General features: G+C 32.7%; 3 protein-coding genes across 4 annotated transcripts; all 3 read left to right on the top strand.

The window, feature by feature from the left end:
• The first annotated feature begins 977 nt into the window (after positions 1-977).
• On the top strand, positions 978-2,360 carry LOC119612591 (lipid droplet-associated hydrolase-like). 2 transcript variants are annotated; one of them, XM_037968401.1, is made up of 3 exons: positions 978-1,095; positions 1,185-1,422; positions 1,493-2,360. In XM_037968401.1, exons 2-3 carry the CDS (start codon positions 1,221-1,223, stop codon positions 2,239-2,241), a joined length of 951 nt encoding a protein of 316 aa, XP_037824329.1. In that variant the 5' UTR covers positions 978-1,095; positions 1,185-1,220; the 3' UTR covers positions 2,242-2,360. The 2 variants fall into 2 exon arrangements, with proteins under 2 accessions (XP_037824329.1, XP_037824328.1); XM_037968400.1 differs by having other exon boundaries at positions 999-1,422.
• Positions 2,361-6,632: 4,272 nt separating this feature from the next.
• Positions 6,633-8,168, top strand: LOC119612590 (rhodanese domain-containing protein CG4456-like). The gene is made up of 3 exons (XM_037968399.1): positions 6,633-6,899; positions 7,174-7,333; positions 7,961-8,168. Exons 1-3 carry the CDS (start codon positions 6,701-6,703, stop codon positions 8,016-8,018), a joined length of 417 nt encoding a protein of 138 aa, XP_037824327.1. The 5' UTR covers positions 6,633-6,700; the 3' UTR covers positions 8,019-8,168.
• Positions 8,169-14,005: 5,837 nt separating this feature from the next.
• Positions 14,006-14,780, top strand: LOC119612594 (heat shock protein 23-like). The gene has a single exon (XM_037968405.1). The coding sequence runs from the start codon at positions 14,113-14,115 to the stop codon at positions 14,617-14,619; it is 507 nt and encodes a 168-aa protein (XP_037824333.1). The 5' UTR covers positions 14,006-14,112; the 3' UTR covers positions 14,620-14,780.
• Positions 14,781-15,645: the final 865 nt, after the last annotated feature.

Genomic DNA, 15,645 nt, shown 5'->3' with positions numbered 1-15,645 from the left:
GAAAAATTTCGATATTGTAATTTTTTTTCTATAGAAAAATTTCGATATTGTAATTTTTTCTATAGAAAAATTTCGATATTGTAATTTTTTTCTATTGAAAAATTTCGATATTGTAATTTTTTTCTATAGAAAAATTTCGATATTGTAATTTTTTCTATAGAAAAATTTCAATATTGTAATTTTTTCTATAGAAAAATTTCGATATTGTAATTTATTCTATAGAAAAATTTCGATATTGTAATTTTTTCTATAGAAAAATTTCGATATTTAAAATTTTTCTATTGAAAAATTTCGATATTTTAAATTTTTCTATTGAAATTTCGATATTTTAAATTTTTCTATTGAAAAATTTTCATATTTTAAATTTTTCTATTGAAAAATTTCCATATTTTAAATTTTTCTATTGAAAAATTTCCATATTTTAAATTTTTCTATTGAAAAATTTCCATATTTTAAATTTTCTATTGAAAAATTTCCATATTTTAAATTTTTCTATTGAAAAATTTCCATATTTTAAATTTTTCTATTGAAAAATTTCCATATTTTAAATTCTTCTATAGAAAAATCTCGATATTTTAAATTTTTCTATAGAAAAATCTCGATATTGTAATTTTTTCTAAAGAAAAATTTAGATATTTTAACTTTTTCTATAGAAAAATTTAGATATTTTAACTTTTCTATAGAAAAATTTAGATATTGTAATTCTTTCTATAGAAAAATTTCGATGTTGTAATTTTTTCTATAGAAAAATTTCGATATTGTAATTTTTTTAATAAAAATATTTAAAAAAATTTATAGAAAAGTTTAGCTATTGAAATTAAAAAAAAAATCTGTATTTCTTATCTAATTCAATTCAATTTGTTTATAAAAAATCAATATTACCCACCGTACAAACTAACATTTCCACAACATCATAATGACTAGCAAATTATTAACTGGGTATGCAAAAAATACTCCAGATCTGGCATCGCCAATTTAATAATTAAAAACAAGCAGCTGTTTAAAACTTTCAACTTTCTAAAAGAAGACAAAAAATGTTAGTAATACAACTACTACCTACCACAAATTAGACAAACAACATATTTATTACACACGGTAACGTATATCGACGACTAAATTATAAAATTAGCACAGCGTCACCATCACACCACAATATTTTAACGATATTAATTGAATATTGAAAGGGTGAAAGGTCGTTTCGGAAGAAGATAAGCAGTACAATGATGAAAGAGGCTTTTGTTAATATCTGTAATGTACCAACACATATTTTTACATGGGGCGGCTGGATCGAAGAGTCGATGGAAGATGTTAAGGAAGTGGCCATTTGTATAACGGGGAATCCGGGCTTGCCGGGATTTTATACAGAATTTTGTGGAGAATTGCACAAGAGATTGGATGAGAAAATGCCCGTGTGGGTGATTGGTGAGTAAAGATGTTGTTTAAAGATAACAAGTAAAACATGTTAAAATGATTTTGTTTTTTAATATTGTAGGACATTTGGGCCACGATGATCCTCCAGAATCAAGCTTAAGAGAAGTTCCCCAATTAAAGGGTAATGAGGAAATCTTCGATTTGGAGGGACAAATACGCCACAAAATAGAATTCATTGAAAAATATGTACCTTCCGGTGTTAAGATTCACCTAATGGGTCACTCTATTGGCGCCTGGATGATTTTACAGATGCTGCAAAATGATTCAGTGCGTAAACGTGTCAAGAAATGTTATTTACTCTTTCCCACCGTTGAACGTATGATTGAATCATCCAACGGCTGGATATTCACTAAAATCGCCTTGCCATTATATTCCGTTTTCGGTTTCCTAATCACTTTATTCAATCGCTTGCCCGAATTACTCAGAATATTTCTAATACAAATCTATTTTTGGTTTTCCAATATACCCAACTATTTCATTGGCACCGCTTTGAAATACACCAAGGCTTCGGTTTGTGAAAAGGTAGTTTTTCTGGCGGAAGATGAAATGGCTCGCGTCAGAGGCTTACAAAAGGATATAGTACGCGCCTATTTGGATTTGTTGAAATTCTATTATGGCACCACAGATGGCTGGGTGCCGGTTAAGTACTACAATCAAATTAAAGAACAATTTCCCGATATTGATGCCGTATTGGATACTAAGAAAATTGATCATGCTTTTGTTCTGCGCCACTCTAAGCCCATGGCCTCTATAGTGGGCGATATGATTATAGAAAATTCCGAAATTTTAGGTTCCAAAAAGAATCTTTAATCAGCCATTTGATCTCTTTTGTATTATTTTCATTTGTATGTTGGATTACAAAATCATAATTATTTATAAAAAAAAAGCATTTAAATAAAGTAAACGAATATATTCATAATAAAGTGAAATGAAAGATCGTATGTTTTTTGCAGAAGAGTATATATAATATGGTAATCCCAAAAATCTTCTTATCTATTTAAATACATAAATAATTTAGTACTTTAATACAAAGTTTATAATTGCATTAAGCACAATTTCAAATGGGTATTTTTAATCAATGCATATTGATAAATTTTGCACTTTAGCCTCATAAATTATTTTAATTTGAACAATTTTTTATTGTGAAATTATTGCAATATTAAGCAGTCATTTTTTATCTTTCATGTTTGTAATATAGTTTTTTCTTAAAGCTTTAAAAAAATCTATACTAAATAATTGATTCTTGCCTATTTCCCAAAAAAAGTTAATATTTGGTTATTTGAATCAATCCGACTATATATGAATCATTACTTTATATGGACCAATTCAATTTTTCTTCGTGTCGATTGAAATCTATTCAGATCGATATGACACTCAATAAATATTATCTACTGAACTTCAATGTACTATCACAAGAAAATGTAAAGTCTCGAGTGGTCTATTCGACTTCATCAGGATAGATTCAAATCATTCCGGTATCATAGATTAGACATGAAAAATATAAATTTTTAAATAGTACTAACTTTTATCAAAATAATACACTATATGAATCAAAAGTACTTAATAAATGTAATTCATTGACTAGTTTACCAACTAATTTATCTATGGACTAATATTTGGATTAATTTATGGACTTGTATAGGGCTAATAAATAAACAAGTTTACTGACTGCTTAATAACTACTCAATGAACTAATTTATTGACTAGTCTTTGAACTGTTCTATAGACTAGTGAACCTAGTGAATGGAATAATCTATGGACTAGTCAACTAACAGTTATATGAACTAGTTTATGAACTTGTCTATGAACTAGTCTACGTACTTAATATGTCGTGGTGTAATGCTATATGAGAAAGTACAATATTCCTGAGTTTTCCATGCCTGGCATCGATAACGATTGGAATCTTTTAAGCAAAACTCAGCTCTACTATGGAAATAAGATGTTTGTTTCGATTAGAAGAACAGAAATATCTATTATTATTATTACCAATTATATACCCAAATAAAATGGACAATACAATTCGCTTAGGCAATTCAAATAGAGTGAAATAATCCAGGAAAAACAATTCATTGTAGTAAAAGTTTCTTTCCAATCAAATGTTAAACATTAACAAAGATAAAATAAAGTTTTTGTTAAAAAATCATTAGACTCCATAATTAAATCACAAATTAAAAGAAAACAACTCAAAATAGCATTAATTTTAATATAAACAAATAAAAAACAAAAAATATAAACAAAAATAAAACTTGACAGTTGACAAATCAGCTGTGTGGCAATGAAGTTATTTCAGCGATTTTGTTTACTGTTAGCGATTTTAAAATCCACTTAAAGAAAATCTACTTGGTTTTAAGTTAAAACCAAGTAGATTTTCTTAAAACTTTTAACAACTAATAACAATATGGATTAATTTTGTGATTCAGCACATATTTATTAAAATAAATTTTAATTAATTAATGGCATGTATATAATAATGAATATATGTATGTATAATAATGAATTGATTTTGAAAAGATATACAGATTTTTTGAGGTCTAAATCCTATTTAGGATGATAATATAAAAATGAATATATTTTGAAAAGATATACTAATTCATGTTTAGTCCGTTCTTCTTTTAGTTCTAGCGAAGTTTTGACTAATTTGTTTCGGGTGCACAATATATGTATGTATAAACGATATAACAATATATTCGGATGAACATTTTTGCTAATGATTATATAGAAAATATTAATTTTGTATTAATTATGTATTTAAAAACTATTTTATGTATAAATATGTGCTAAATATTGTCGTGATGAGTATCAATGCTCTTAAATTAAAAAATAAAACGAATATTTTTTTCTTTTATCGTATTTTTTATACCATTTAAAATTTAAATTACGTGCTCACTCATTATCTAAACGCAACATTTTGTTTACTTACTGTCTAATGAAAAACTAATATTGTATTTTTATAGAAAATGGGTTTAACTAGACTCGGCTGATTGGGAAGGTTTGTATGATTAAAATATTTGTATGAATGGAAAGTTTATTGAATGTGATTAAGTGTATTCATTTGCAAAAATAATTGATATAAATTATTTGCATAAAAAGGTAGTATGTACAACAAAAATAACGAGTATAAACTATCTATTGATAGATAGATAGATAGATAGATAGATAGATAGATAGATAGAGAGATAGATAAGATAGATAGATAGATAGATAGATAGATAGATAGATAGATAGATAGATAGACAGATAAGATAAGATAGATAGATAGATATATAGATAGCCTAGATAGATAGATAGATAGTAGTAGATAGATGAGATAGAATATGCGCCGCCTCGCCTCGCTCGCTGCTCGCTCCGCTCCTCGCTCGCTAGCTCGCTCGCTCGCATCGCTCGCTCGCATCGCTCTCTCGCTTCTGCTCGCTCGCTCGCTAGCTCGCTCGCTAGCTCGCCTCGCTCGCTCGCTCCCCTCGCTCGCTGCTCGCTCGCTCGCTCGCAGTCGCTCGCTCAGCTCGCTCGCTCGCTCGCTCGCTCGCTCGATCTCTCTCTCGCTCGCTACAGCTCGCTCGCGGCTCGCTCGCTTCGCTCGCTCGCTCGGCTCCTCGCTCGCTCGCTCGCCTCGCTCGCTCGCTCGCTCGCTCGCTCGCTCGCTCGCCGATCGCTCCTGGCTCGCTCGCCTCCGCCTCGCTCGCTCGCTCGCTCGCTCGTCGCTCGCTCCTCGCTCGCTCGCTCGCTCGCTCGCTCGCTCGCTCGCTCGCTCGCTCGCTCGCTCTCGCTCGCTCGCTCGCTCGCTCGCTCGCTCGCTCGCTCGCTCGCTCGCTCGCTCGCTCGCTCGCTCGCTCGCTCGCTCGCTCGCTCGCTCGCTCGCTCGCTCGCTCGCTCGCTCGCTCGCTCGCTCGCTCGCTCGCTCGCTCGCTCGCTCTCTCGCTCCTCGCTCGCTCGCTCGCTCGCTCGCTCGCTCGCTCGCTCGCTCGCTCGCTCGCTCGCTCGCTCGCTCGCTCGCTCGCTCGTCGCTCGCTCCTCGCTCCTCGCTCGCTCGCTCGCTCGCTCGTCGCTCGCTCGCTCGCTCGCTCGCTCGCTCGCTCGCTCGCTCGCTCGCTCCTCGCTCGCTCGCTCGCTCGCTCCTCGCTCGCTCGCTCCTCGCTCGCTCGCTCGCTCGCTCGCTCGCTCGCTCGCTGCTCGCTCGCTCGCTCTCTCTCTCGCTCGCTCGCTCGCTCGCTCCTCGCTCGCTGCTCGCTCGCTCGCTCGCTCGCTCGCTCGCTCGCTCGCTCGCTCGCTCGCTCGCCGCTCTCTCGCTCGCTCGCTCGCTCGCTCGCTCGTCGCTCGCTCGCTCGCTCGCTCGCTCGTCGCTCGCTCCTCGCTCGCTCGCTCGCTCGCTCCCGCTCTCGCTCCCTCCCCCCCTTTTTTCGCTCCCCTTTGTGTTCCTTCGGCCCCGTTTGTGTTCCTTCCGGTTTCTTTGCCCCGTGTCTCGCGTCCCGTCTTCCCCTGTCTTTCCTTCCTTTCCTCTTTCTCCCTCGTTTCCCCTTTCTTCCCCGTTTGCCCCTGCCCCTTTTCCCCCTTGCTCTTCTTCTTCTTCCGTCCCTGTTGAAAGAGTCGCAATTTCGTTAAGATTATTCAATATAGTGAGAATTATTAATGTTAATAATGTTCCATATAACTACACACAAATTGTTGTTTTTATCTGAGATGGGCTCGTGGTTGAATCCGAAATCAAACAAGTGAGTAAACATATATTTTATAAATGGTTAAGTATGATCTATCCAAACAATTTGAGTCATAAGTGTGAGCCAAATTGTGACTGTCAGTGGAAAATTATTATAAGGTTTCAAAAATAAATTACAGCTTTGGAACCATCAGAACTAAATAATTTTAAACAACCTGTACCGATAAAAAATATCGCTCTCGTGATAACGATTAATTTTGCAAATAAAACAATTTGCACTAGAATACTCATGAACAGATCTGTAATTTGATTTTTTGTTTAAATTTTTTTATATAAATATCGCAATTTCAACTGTACCGGTAAATATATACATAAGTGTGTGTATTTAATCTTAATTTAGGCGATTTAAAAATTCAATAGCTTTCAAATTACATGATTTTAATTTTGTCATGAAACACCTTTTCCCTTTCGGCGAAGGGCAGTAAATTAAAGCGATGTTAATGCAACTTGAAATAAATTTTATATAAAATAGATTTCAAATGAAAAGATCAGCACAGATTGTAAACACGGATTGTTGGAGGCAACACGAGAATATTTGGAATACTATTTTATTTAAAAATGCGATCATTTTTAATTGGTTGCCTGGTGATTTGTGCTGTTTTACAAATCGCTATAGCCGGCAATGAAAATGAGGATTTTGCTACGTATGAGGAAGTAAAGGATATACCAAATCATCCTGAAAAATTCTTAATTGAAGTGAGAAGTAAGGAGCTGGTAGAAAAGGATGGTTCTATACCCGGCAGTATTAATATACCATGTAAGTAGTAGTAGTAGTTTTAAGGTATGTTCACACCTGTAAAATATTTGACGAAAAATAATTAACTCTCATGTTTCTTTGATCTTGCATGATTCTTATAATTTCAAATAATGTCGAAACAAATAATGAAGACATTCTAAAGTGATTTATTCTAAAGATATATTTTTTGTAAATAAATATAAAGTTAAAGTGGTCACGTTATTTTCTTTAAATATTTGAAAGGTGTGAACTTAATAGGTTTAGTTTATAAGCGAAATAAATAATTACATTTTAGTCACCGAATTGGAGGAGGCTTTAATGATGGATGATGGTGAATTTGCTTCAAAATATGGTGCTGAAAAACCACCCAAAGATGCTGTTGTCATATTTACTTGTCTAGGCGGTCAATATGCTCAAATGGGTGCCGATTTGGCTAAAAAGAATGGTTGGCAAAGGTAAGCTATAAATTTAAAAGTTCATAATATAATGGGGACCAATATGGGCAGATAATTCCAAATTCTCAATAACTTTTATCCAGAAGTTAATCTGTGCAATACTGATAGTGAAACAGAAAATAGACGATTCAGTGGGTTTTTTCGGTTTTACATCTAGAGATCCTTTGGGAACCTATTTATTTAGTTTCATAAGACATCTGAGGCTTTTAGAAAATTAATTTTAATCTATTAAAACCCAGTCTATATACTAATCAATAGTAAACTGAATATACTAATCTGTATACAAATCAGTAGACCTAAGGATTGGACCAATCAATTGCATAATTCATAGTTTAGACTAGACAATAGACTAGTCCGTAAACAAGTCAGAAGTCTATAGACTAGTCAACAGAATAGTCCATGGACTAGACTATATTCTTGCCTGAAGACATGACTATAGACAGTTTGTAGATAAAGCTATAGAAATTTGTGTAGTCAAGTCATAAGAATAATTCATGGGCTAGCCCATAGACTGGTCAACAGACACAATTCTAACCAAAGGATCCAATAAAAAATAACTATATAAATAATGTAAATAAATATTACAAAAAAAATTCTAACAAAATTTCATTAAAATTTAATTTTCAGAGCTAAACCCTATTTAGGATCATGGTTGGAATGGTCTAAAAGAGAAGGATTACAATAAAGCTTGAATTTTTGGAATATAGCAATCATCTAACGAAGAATGAACCAGAAACGTTAAAAATATGTAATAGATGAAATTTTAAATACCTATGATTTAATCAATTATTAAATTAAGAGCAATTACAATAAAAAAATGATATGAGCATTTTAATTTATTATTTTTAATGATCGAAAGAACATTTTTTAAACTCTGATATATGGACAGTTTTCTACAATAGGTGCACGTTATCATTTAGTGGGTTTGGATGGTTTATAACTTTTCATTTTATCAACAAAGTCGAATAAAGTAAAATATACTCTTATTAGTTTTATTCTCTTTTCTTAACATGTATGTGTGTATTTTGTATCTCTAAAATGCCTCTCACACTATCTCTTTAATTATTAAAGTTTCATACGTATCTAATTAGTAAACAAAAATAAAATATAGTTAGCGTCAGGCATGGAAAATTGAAATTTTGAAATAAGAATGAGTACTTTTTTGGGTTTTAAAATACTAAACTAATTCTCTGCTAGACTATAGACCTGACATTAAACCAGACTATAGACGAGACCTTAAACCAGATTATAGACTAGACTATTGACCAAACTATAGACGGACTACACTAAAACAAGACTATAAACGAAACTAGAGACTAGACTTTAGACTACACCATAGACTAGGCTATAGACTAGACTATAGACTAGACTATAGACTAGACTATAGACTAGACTATAAACTAGACTATAGACTAGACTATAGACTAGACTAAGAAAGACGAGACTATAGACTAGACTATAGACTAGACTATAGACTAGACCATGAGACTAGACTATAGAACTAGACTATAGGACTAGACTATAGACTAGACTATATACTAGACTATAGACTAGACTATAGACTAGACTATAGACTAGACTATAGACTATACTATAAGACTAGACTATAGACTAGACTATAGACTATACTATAGACTAGACTATAGACTAGACTATAAGACTAGACTATAGACTATACTATAGACTAGACTATAGACTGAACTATAGACTAGACTATAGACTATAGACTAGACTATAGACTACTAGACTATAGACTAGACTATAGACTAGACTATAGACTAGACTATAGACTAGACTATAGACTAGACTATAGACTAGACTATAGACTAGACTATAGACTAGACTATAGACTAGACTATAGACTAGACTATAGACTAGACTATAGACTAGACTATAGACTAGACTATAGACTAGACTATAGACTAGACTATAGACTAGACTATAGACTAGACTATAGACTAGACTATAGACTAGACTATAGACTAGACTATAGACTAGACTATAGACTAGACTATAGACTAGACTATACTAGACATAGACTACTATAGACTAGACTATAGACTAGACTAGACTATAGACTAGACTATAGACTAGACTAGCGTCAGGCATGGAAAATTGAAATTTTGAAACAAGAATGAATACTTTTTTGGGTTTTAAAATACTAAACTAATTCTCTGCTAGACTATAGACCTGACATTAAACCAGACTATAGACGAGACCTTAAACCAGATTATAGACTAGACTATTGACCAAACTATAGACTGGACTACACTAAAGACAAGACTATAAACGAAACTATAGACTAGACTTTAGACTACACCATAGACTAGGCTATAGGCTAGACTATAGACTAGACTATAGACTAGACTATAAGCTAGACTATAGACTAGACTATAGACTAGACTATAGACTAGACTATGACTAGACTATAGACTAGACTAGACTATAGACTAGACTATAGACTAGACTATAGACTAGACTATAGACTAGACTATAGACTAGACTATAGACTAGACTATAGACTAGACTATAGACTAGACTACAGACTAGACTATAGACTAGACTATAGACTAGACTATAGACTAGACTATAGACTAGACTATAGACTAGACTATAGACTAGGACTATAGACTAGACTATAGACTAGACTATAGACTAGACTAGACTATAGACTAGACTAGACTATAGGATAGACTATAGACTAGACTATAGACTAGACTATAGACGACTAGACTATAGACTAGACTATAGACTAGACTATAGACTAGACTATAGACTAGACTATAGACTAGACTATAGACTAGACTATAGACTAGACTATAGACTAGACTATAGACTAGACTATAGACTAGACTATAGACTAGACTATAGACTAGACTATAGACTAGACTATAGACTAGACTATAGACTAGACTATAGACTAGACTATAGACCTAGACTATAGACTAGACTATAGACTACACTATAGACTAGACTATAGACTAGACTATAGACTAGACTATAGACTAGACTATAGACTAGACTATAGACTAGACTATAGACTAGACTATAGACTAGACTATAGACTAGACTATAGACTAGACTATAGACTAGACTATAGACTAGACTATAGACTAGACTATAGACTAGACTATAGACTAGACTATAGACTAGACTATAGACTAGACTATAGACTAGACTATAGACTAGACTATAGACTAGACTATAGACTAGACTATAGACTAGACTATAGACTAGACTATAGACTAGACTATAGACTAGACTATAGACTAGACTATAGACTAGACTAGACTAGACTATAGACTAGACTATAGACTAGACTATAGACTAGACTATAGACTAGACTATAGACTAGACTATAGACTAGACTATAGACTAGACTATAGACTAGACTATAGACTAGACTATAGACTAGACTATAGACTAGACTATAGACTAGACTATAGACTAGACTATAGACTAGACTAGACTATAGACTAGACTATAGACTAGACTATAGACTAGACTATAGACTAGACTATAGACTAGACTATAGACTAGACTATAGACTAGACTATAGACTAGACTATAGACTAGACTATAGACTAGACTATAGACTAGACTATAGACTAGACTATAGACTAGACTATAGACTAGACTATAGACTAGACTATAGACTAGACTATAGACTAGACTATAGACTAGACTATAGACTAGACTATAGACTAGACTATAGACTAGACTAGACTATAGACTAGACTATAGACTAGACTATAGACTAGACTATAGACTAGACTATAGACTAGACTATAGACTAGACTATAGACTAGACTATAGACTAGACTATAGACTAGACTATAGACTAGACTATAGACTAGACTATAGACTAGACTATAGACTAGACTATAGACTAGACTATAGATTAGACTATAGATTAGACTATAGATTAGACTATAGATTAGACTATAAATTAGACTATAGATTAGACTATAGATTAGACTATAGACTAGACTATAGACTTGACTATATACTAGAATATAGACTAGACTATAGACAGTTTACAATTAAGAAAATTTACTGAAAATGTCGAGAGGGTACTGCGGTATTAAAAAATGTACTAAAGTACTTAATTTCCCATGCCTGGCTACACACATTAATTATTTGTTTTTATTTTCTCACTGTGCCAGACAGAATCTATTAAATGTTTCTGGAACAACAAAATAAAAGCGTGAGTAATTTTGTTCGATATTTGTGAAATTTATTTTTACGAGTATATTTTTATAAACAAGTACTAAGTATAATGAACTAACCTATCTCAACATGACAATCAAGAGGAATAGAGAAATACATTCATACATACATATGTTTGTAGTACGGGGACCGTAACTTTGAAGAACTTGAATAGAGATTTCATTCATATCCTAGGTATATGAAGGAGAATTGTGTGTTTTTGTATGCATTCCTTTTGTTCTGGAAATTTCAAAATTATTGATGGTTTTTAGACTTTTATTGTTACGAATAATATACAATTTGTTTTTTAATTCTATAATAAAAAAATATATGATATAAAAAATTTACATTTAATGGCTAATTTGCGCAGATAAGTATAAAAATTTGGTTTATTTTTAAAAAATACTGATAAACACAATTGTTTATATCCTATATGAATGAGAGTTGTGATTTGTTTATTCTGGAAATTTCAAATGTTAAAGATGTCACGAAAATTTTTTTTATATTATGCCGACATGGCTCTGAAGTTTCGAAATTAATTTATAAAAGGTTTTCTAATTAAATCGTTTGTAAGTCCTAAAGTTTTGATTTCACAGGACAACAAATTTTGAAGAACCCTGAGACCAAACTGGGCTAAATCCGTTTATGTCCCCTGTATTTCTTCATTCTAATGAATCCGGTTGTGTTTTCTGAATTTCTTCATCAGGTTTTCGTGATATCTTTTTCGAAAGTTATTTAATATTTATTTATTAACATGGCGCATCTAATAAGGTTAAGTTAGCTTGTTCATAATAGTTTACTACGAAGTTATGAAACTACAAATAAAATCAATTCTCTCTCATAACAGACGCTATCAAAATACATATGTTTATAGCAAATTTAATGACTTCACCCTATAATCGATTCGCCTTTAAAATGGAAGTTTTAACCTACGTTATACCTTTTTCTTTTATTACCTAAAATTATCATATTCAAAATCAGCTGTTTAGTAAATATTAGTTGTTTTAGTGAAAATCAACTGTTTTACTGAAAATCAGCTGTTTAGTGATTTGATAAAAAACAACAGCTGTTTTATTAAAACCTTTTTGAACTGTTTTCAGCTGTTTTATAATATCAACTGTTCAGTGAAAAATCAGCTGTTTAGTGAAAAATCAGCTGTTTAGTGAAAATCAGCTGTTTTAGTGAACATCAGCTGTTTTAGTAAAAATCAGCTGTTTAGTGAAAACAGTTGCTTTAGTGAAAATCAGCTGATTCGGCAGTAAAAATCAGCTGTTTATGAAAATCAGCTGTTTTATTAAAAATCAGCTGATTTGGTTAAAAAAACCAGCTGTTTTAGTGAAAATCAGCTGTTTAGTGAAAACAGCCTTTTTAGTGAAAACAGCTGTTTTATTGAAAATTAGCAGTTTTTGGTAAAAATAAACTGTTTTAGTGAAAATCGGCTTTTGGTGAAAATTAGTTCTATTGTGAAAATAAGATGTTTTGGTGAAAATCAGTTGTTTCGGTTTAACCTTTATTTAAAAGTCGCCAGATTAGACTTTACGTCTTAAATATGACAAAAACCGGTGTTTTTCATCTCTGTTTATGAAAATCAGCTGTTTTATTAAAAATCAGCTGATTTGGTTAAAAAAAACCAGCTGTTTTAGTGAAAATCAGCTGTTTAGTGAAAATCAGCTGTTTAGTGAAAACAGCTTTTTTAGTGAAAACAGCTGTTTTATTGAAAATTAGCTGTTTTTGGTAAAAATAAACTGTTTTAGTGAAAATCGGCTTTTGGTGAAAATTAGTTCTTTTGTGAAAATAAGATGTTTTGGTGAAAATCAGCTGTTTCGGTTTAACCTTTATTTAAAAGTCGCCAGATTAGACTTTACGTCTTAAATATGACAAAAACCGGTGTTTTTCATCTTTGTAACATAATATTTGGAAAACATGTTGTGATGAGACCAGATTCGGATTCAGAAAAGTATGGTTTTGACTTTTTGCAAATTTAGTTAGCCTGTGTTATTCAGCATTTTTTTTGTGTTTCATATAAAATTTTAAAAATAATTTTTCATCAATGATTATGAATCAAAGATAAATCATTTGCATATTTCTACAATATCACTTTCTACACAATTGCTGCAATTACACATTACTAAGAACACCCAAAACATTTCATCACACTCAAATATTCTACAACTTTCCTGAAAGTTCGGCCAATGAACCATTAAAAACTGAACTTGTACATTAACAACAAATACTATTTGCCCTTGTTCATATTAAAAACAATTCTATGAGATAGCAAATATGTATTGCACAAATACAATTTATACTCTCAAAAAACTAAAATACTCTTAAAAGTAAAAATACAACAAATAACGAGAACATTCTCGTATTCAATGGATTTATTAAGAGAATATACCCACAGCTAACTGACTCTGACTTTGTTATGGTATAAATAGGAATGCCCAACGACACTCTGTTATCAGTAGATAACAAATCCAAGTACTAAACAAATCGTGCAATTAGCAAATACACGCTAAAGAAAAGTTTTTCATAACCCAGTGAACAAATTTATACAACAAATATAAACGAAAATGCGTACTCTACCAATTCTATGGCGTATGGCAGAAGATTTGAGACGCTTGGCTATGCCATCTTCACCATTCTTTGAATATCCATTTGCCAGCACTTATCGAGTGGCTCCCTGGAATCACATGAATCGTATGGTACAAGAGGAATTGGGTAAAATCAACAAAGATGGCTATCAAGTTTCTATGAATGTATCCGAATTTAAACCTGAGGAACTTACCGTCAAAGTTGTGGATAATCATGTGATTGTGGAGGGTAAATCGGAGGAACAACATGATAACAGCGGTTATGTTTCACGCCATTTTATTCGTCGCGTGGCTTTGCCAAATGGCTATGAGGCGGATAATGCCATCTCTACCCTAACATCGGATGGCGTACTCACTGTTAGTGTTCCTAAGCCACAAATTGAGGAAAAAGCTCGTGAAATTCCTATTCAACGTGTGGATGCAGCTTCCATTAAATCCAAAGAATCGGCGGAAGAAGGTGCTGCCACTAAAAAGGAGAATAATTAAAGAGATGACAATAATAGTTGAACAAATTTCTAAAAGGATTGTATTATAGAGAATTCGGACTGATTTATAGTCGTAGTGTGATATAAATATGTACATGTGATTGTAGTTTTAAAAAATATTTAATTAAAATATAATAAATTGTTAATTAAAAAACAAAACAATGATGGTGGTTTTCTGTTGACATCTAATTTGACTATAGAACCGACTATGAACCACACTATAGTCTAGACTCTGAAGCCTACACTGTAGTCTTGTCTATAGATCCGTAAATAACTCTCCAATTGAGAAAATAAGTGTAAATCTGTGATCCCTCACATTTTCCTTCAAATTGATTTTTATAAGAAAAACATAACAGCTATAGACTCTTAAATATCGCTCCAAATGAAAAATTAGTGAAAAGTTTAGACTACAAAGTGATATAGAATATAGACTAGACTATAGAGTAGACTATAGACTAGACTATAGACTGACTATAGACTAGACTATAGACTAGACTATGACTAGACTATAGACTACTAAGACCTAGACTAACTGGACTACTAGACTAGACTAGACTAGACTACAAAGTGATATAGAATATAGACTAGACTATAGAGTAGACTATAGACTAGACTATAGACTAGACTATAGACTAGACTATAGACTAGACTATAGACTAGACTATAGACTAGACTAGACTAAACTAGACTAGACTATAGACTAGACTAGACTAGACTATAGACTAGACTAGACTATAGACTATAGACTATAGACTATAGACTATAGACTAGACTAGACTATAGACTAGACTAGACTAGACTAGACTATAGACTATAGACTAGACAAGACTATAGACTAGACTATAGACTAGACCTATACGACTAGCTAGACTATAGACTAGACTATAGACTAAAAGACTATAGTATAGACTAGACTATAGACTAGACTATAGACTAGACTATAGACTAGACTATAGACTAGACTATAGACTAGACTATAGACTAGACTATAGACTAGACTATAGACTAGACTATAGACTAGACTATA

This window comes from Lucilia sericata, unplaced genomic scaffold, assembly GCF_015586225.1.
Source record: "Lucilia sericata isolate MDLA Ls3-8-SP2 unplaced genomic scaffold, ASM1558622v1 Contig001749F_arrow, whole genome shotgun sequence".
Classification (NCBI taxonomy): Eukaryota; Metazoa; Arthropoda; class Insecta; order Diptera; family Calliphoridae; genus Lucilia; species Lucilia sericata.
This window is presented reverse-complemented; position numbering and strand designations above follow the sequence as displayed.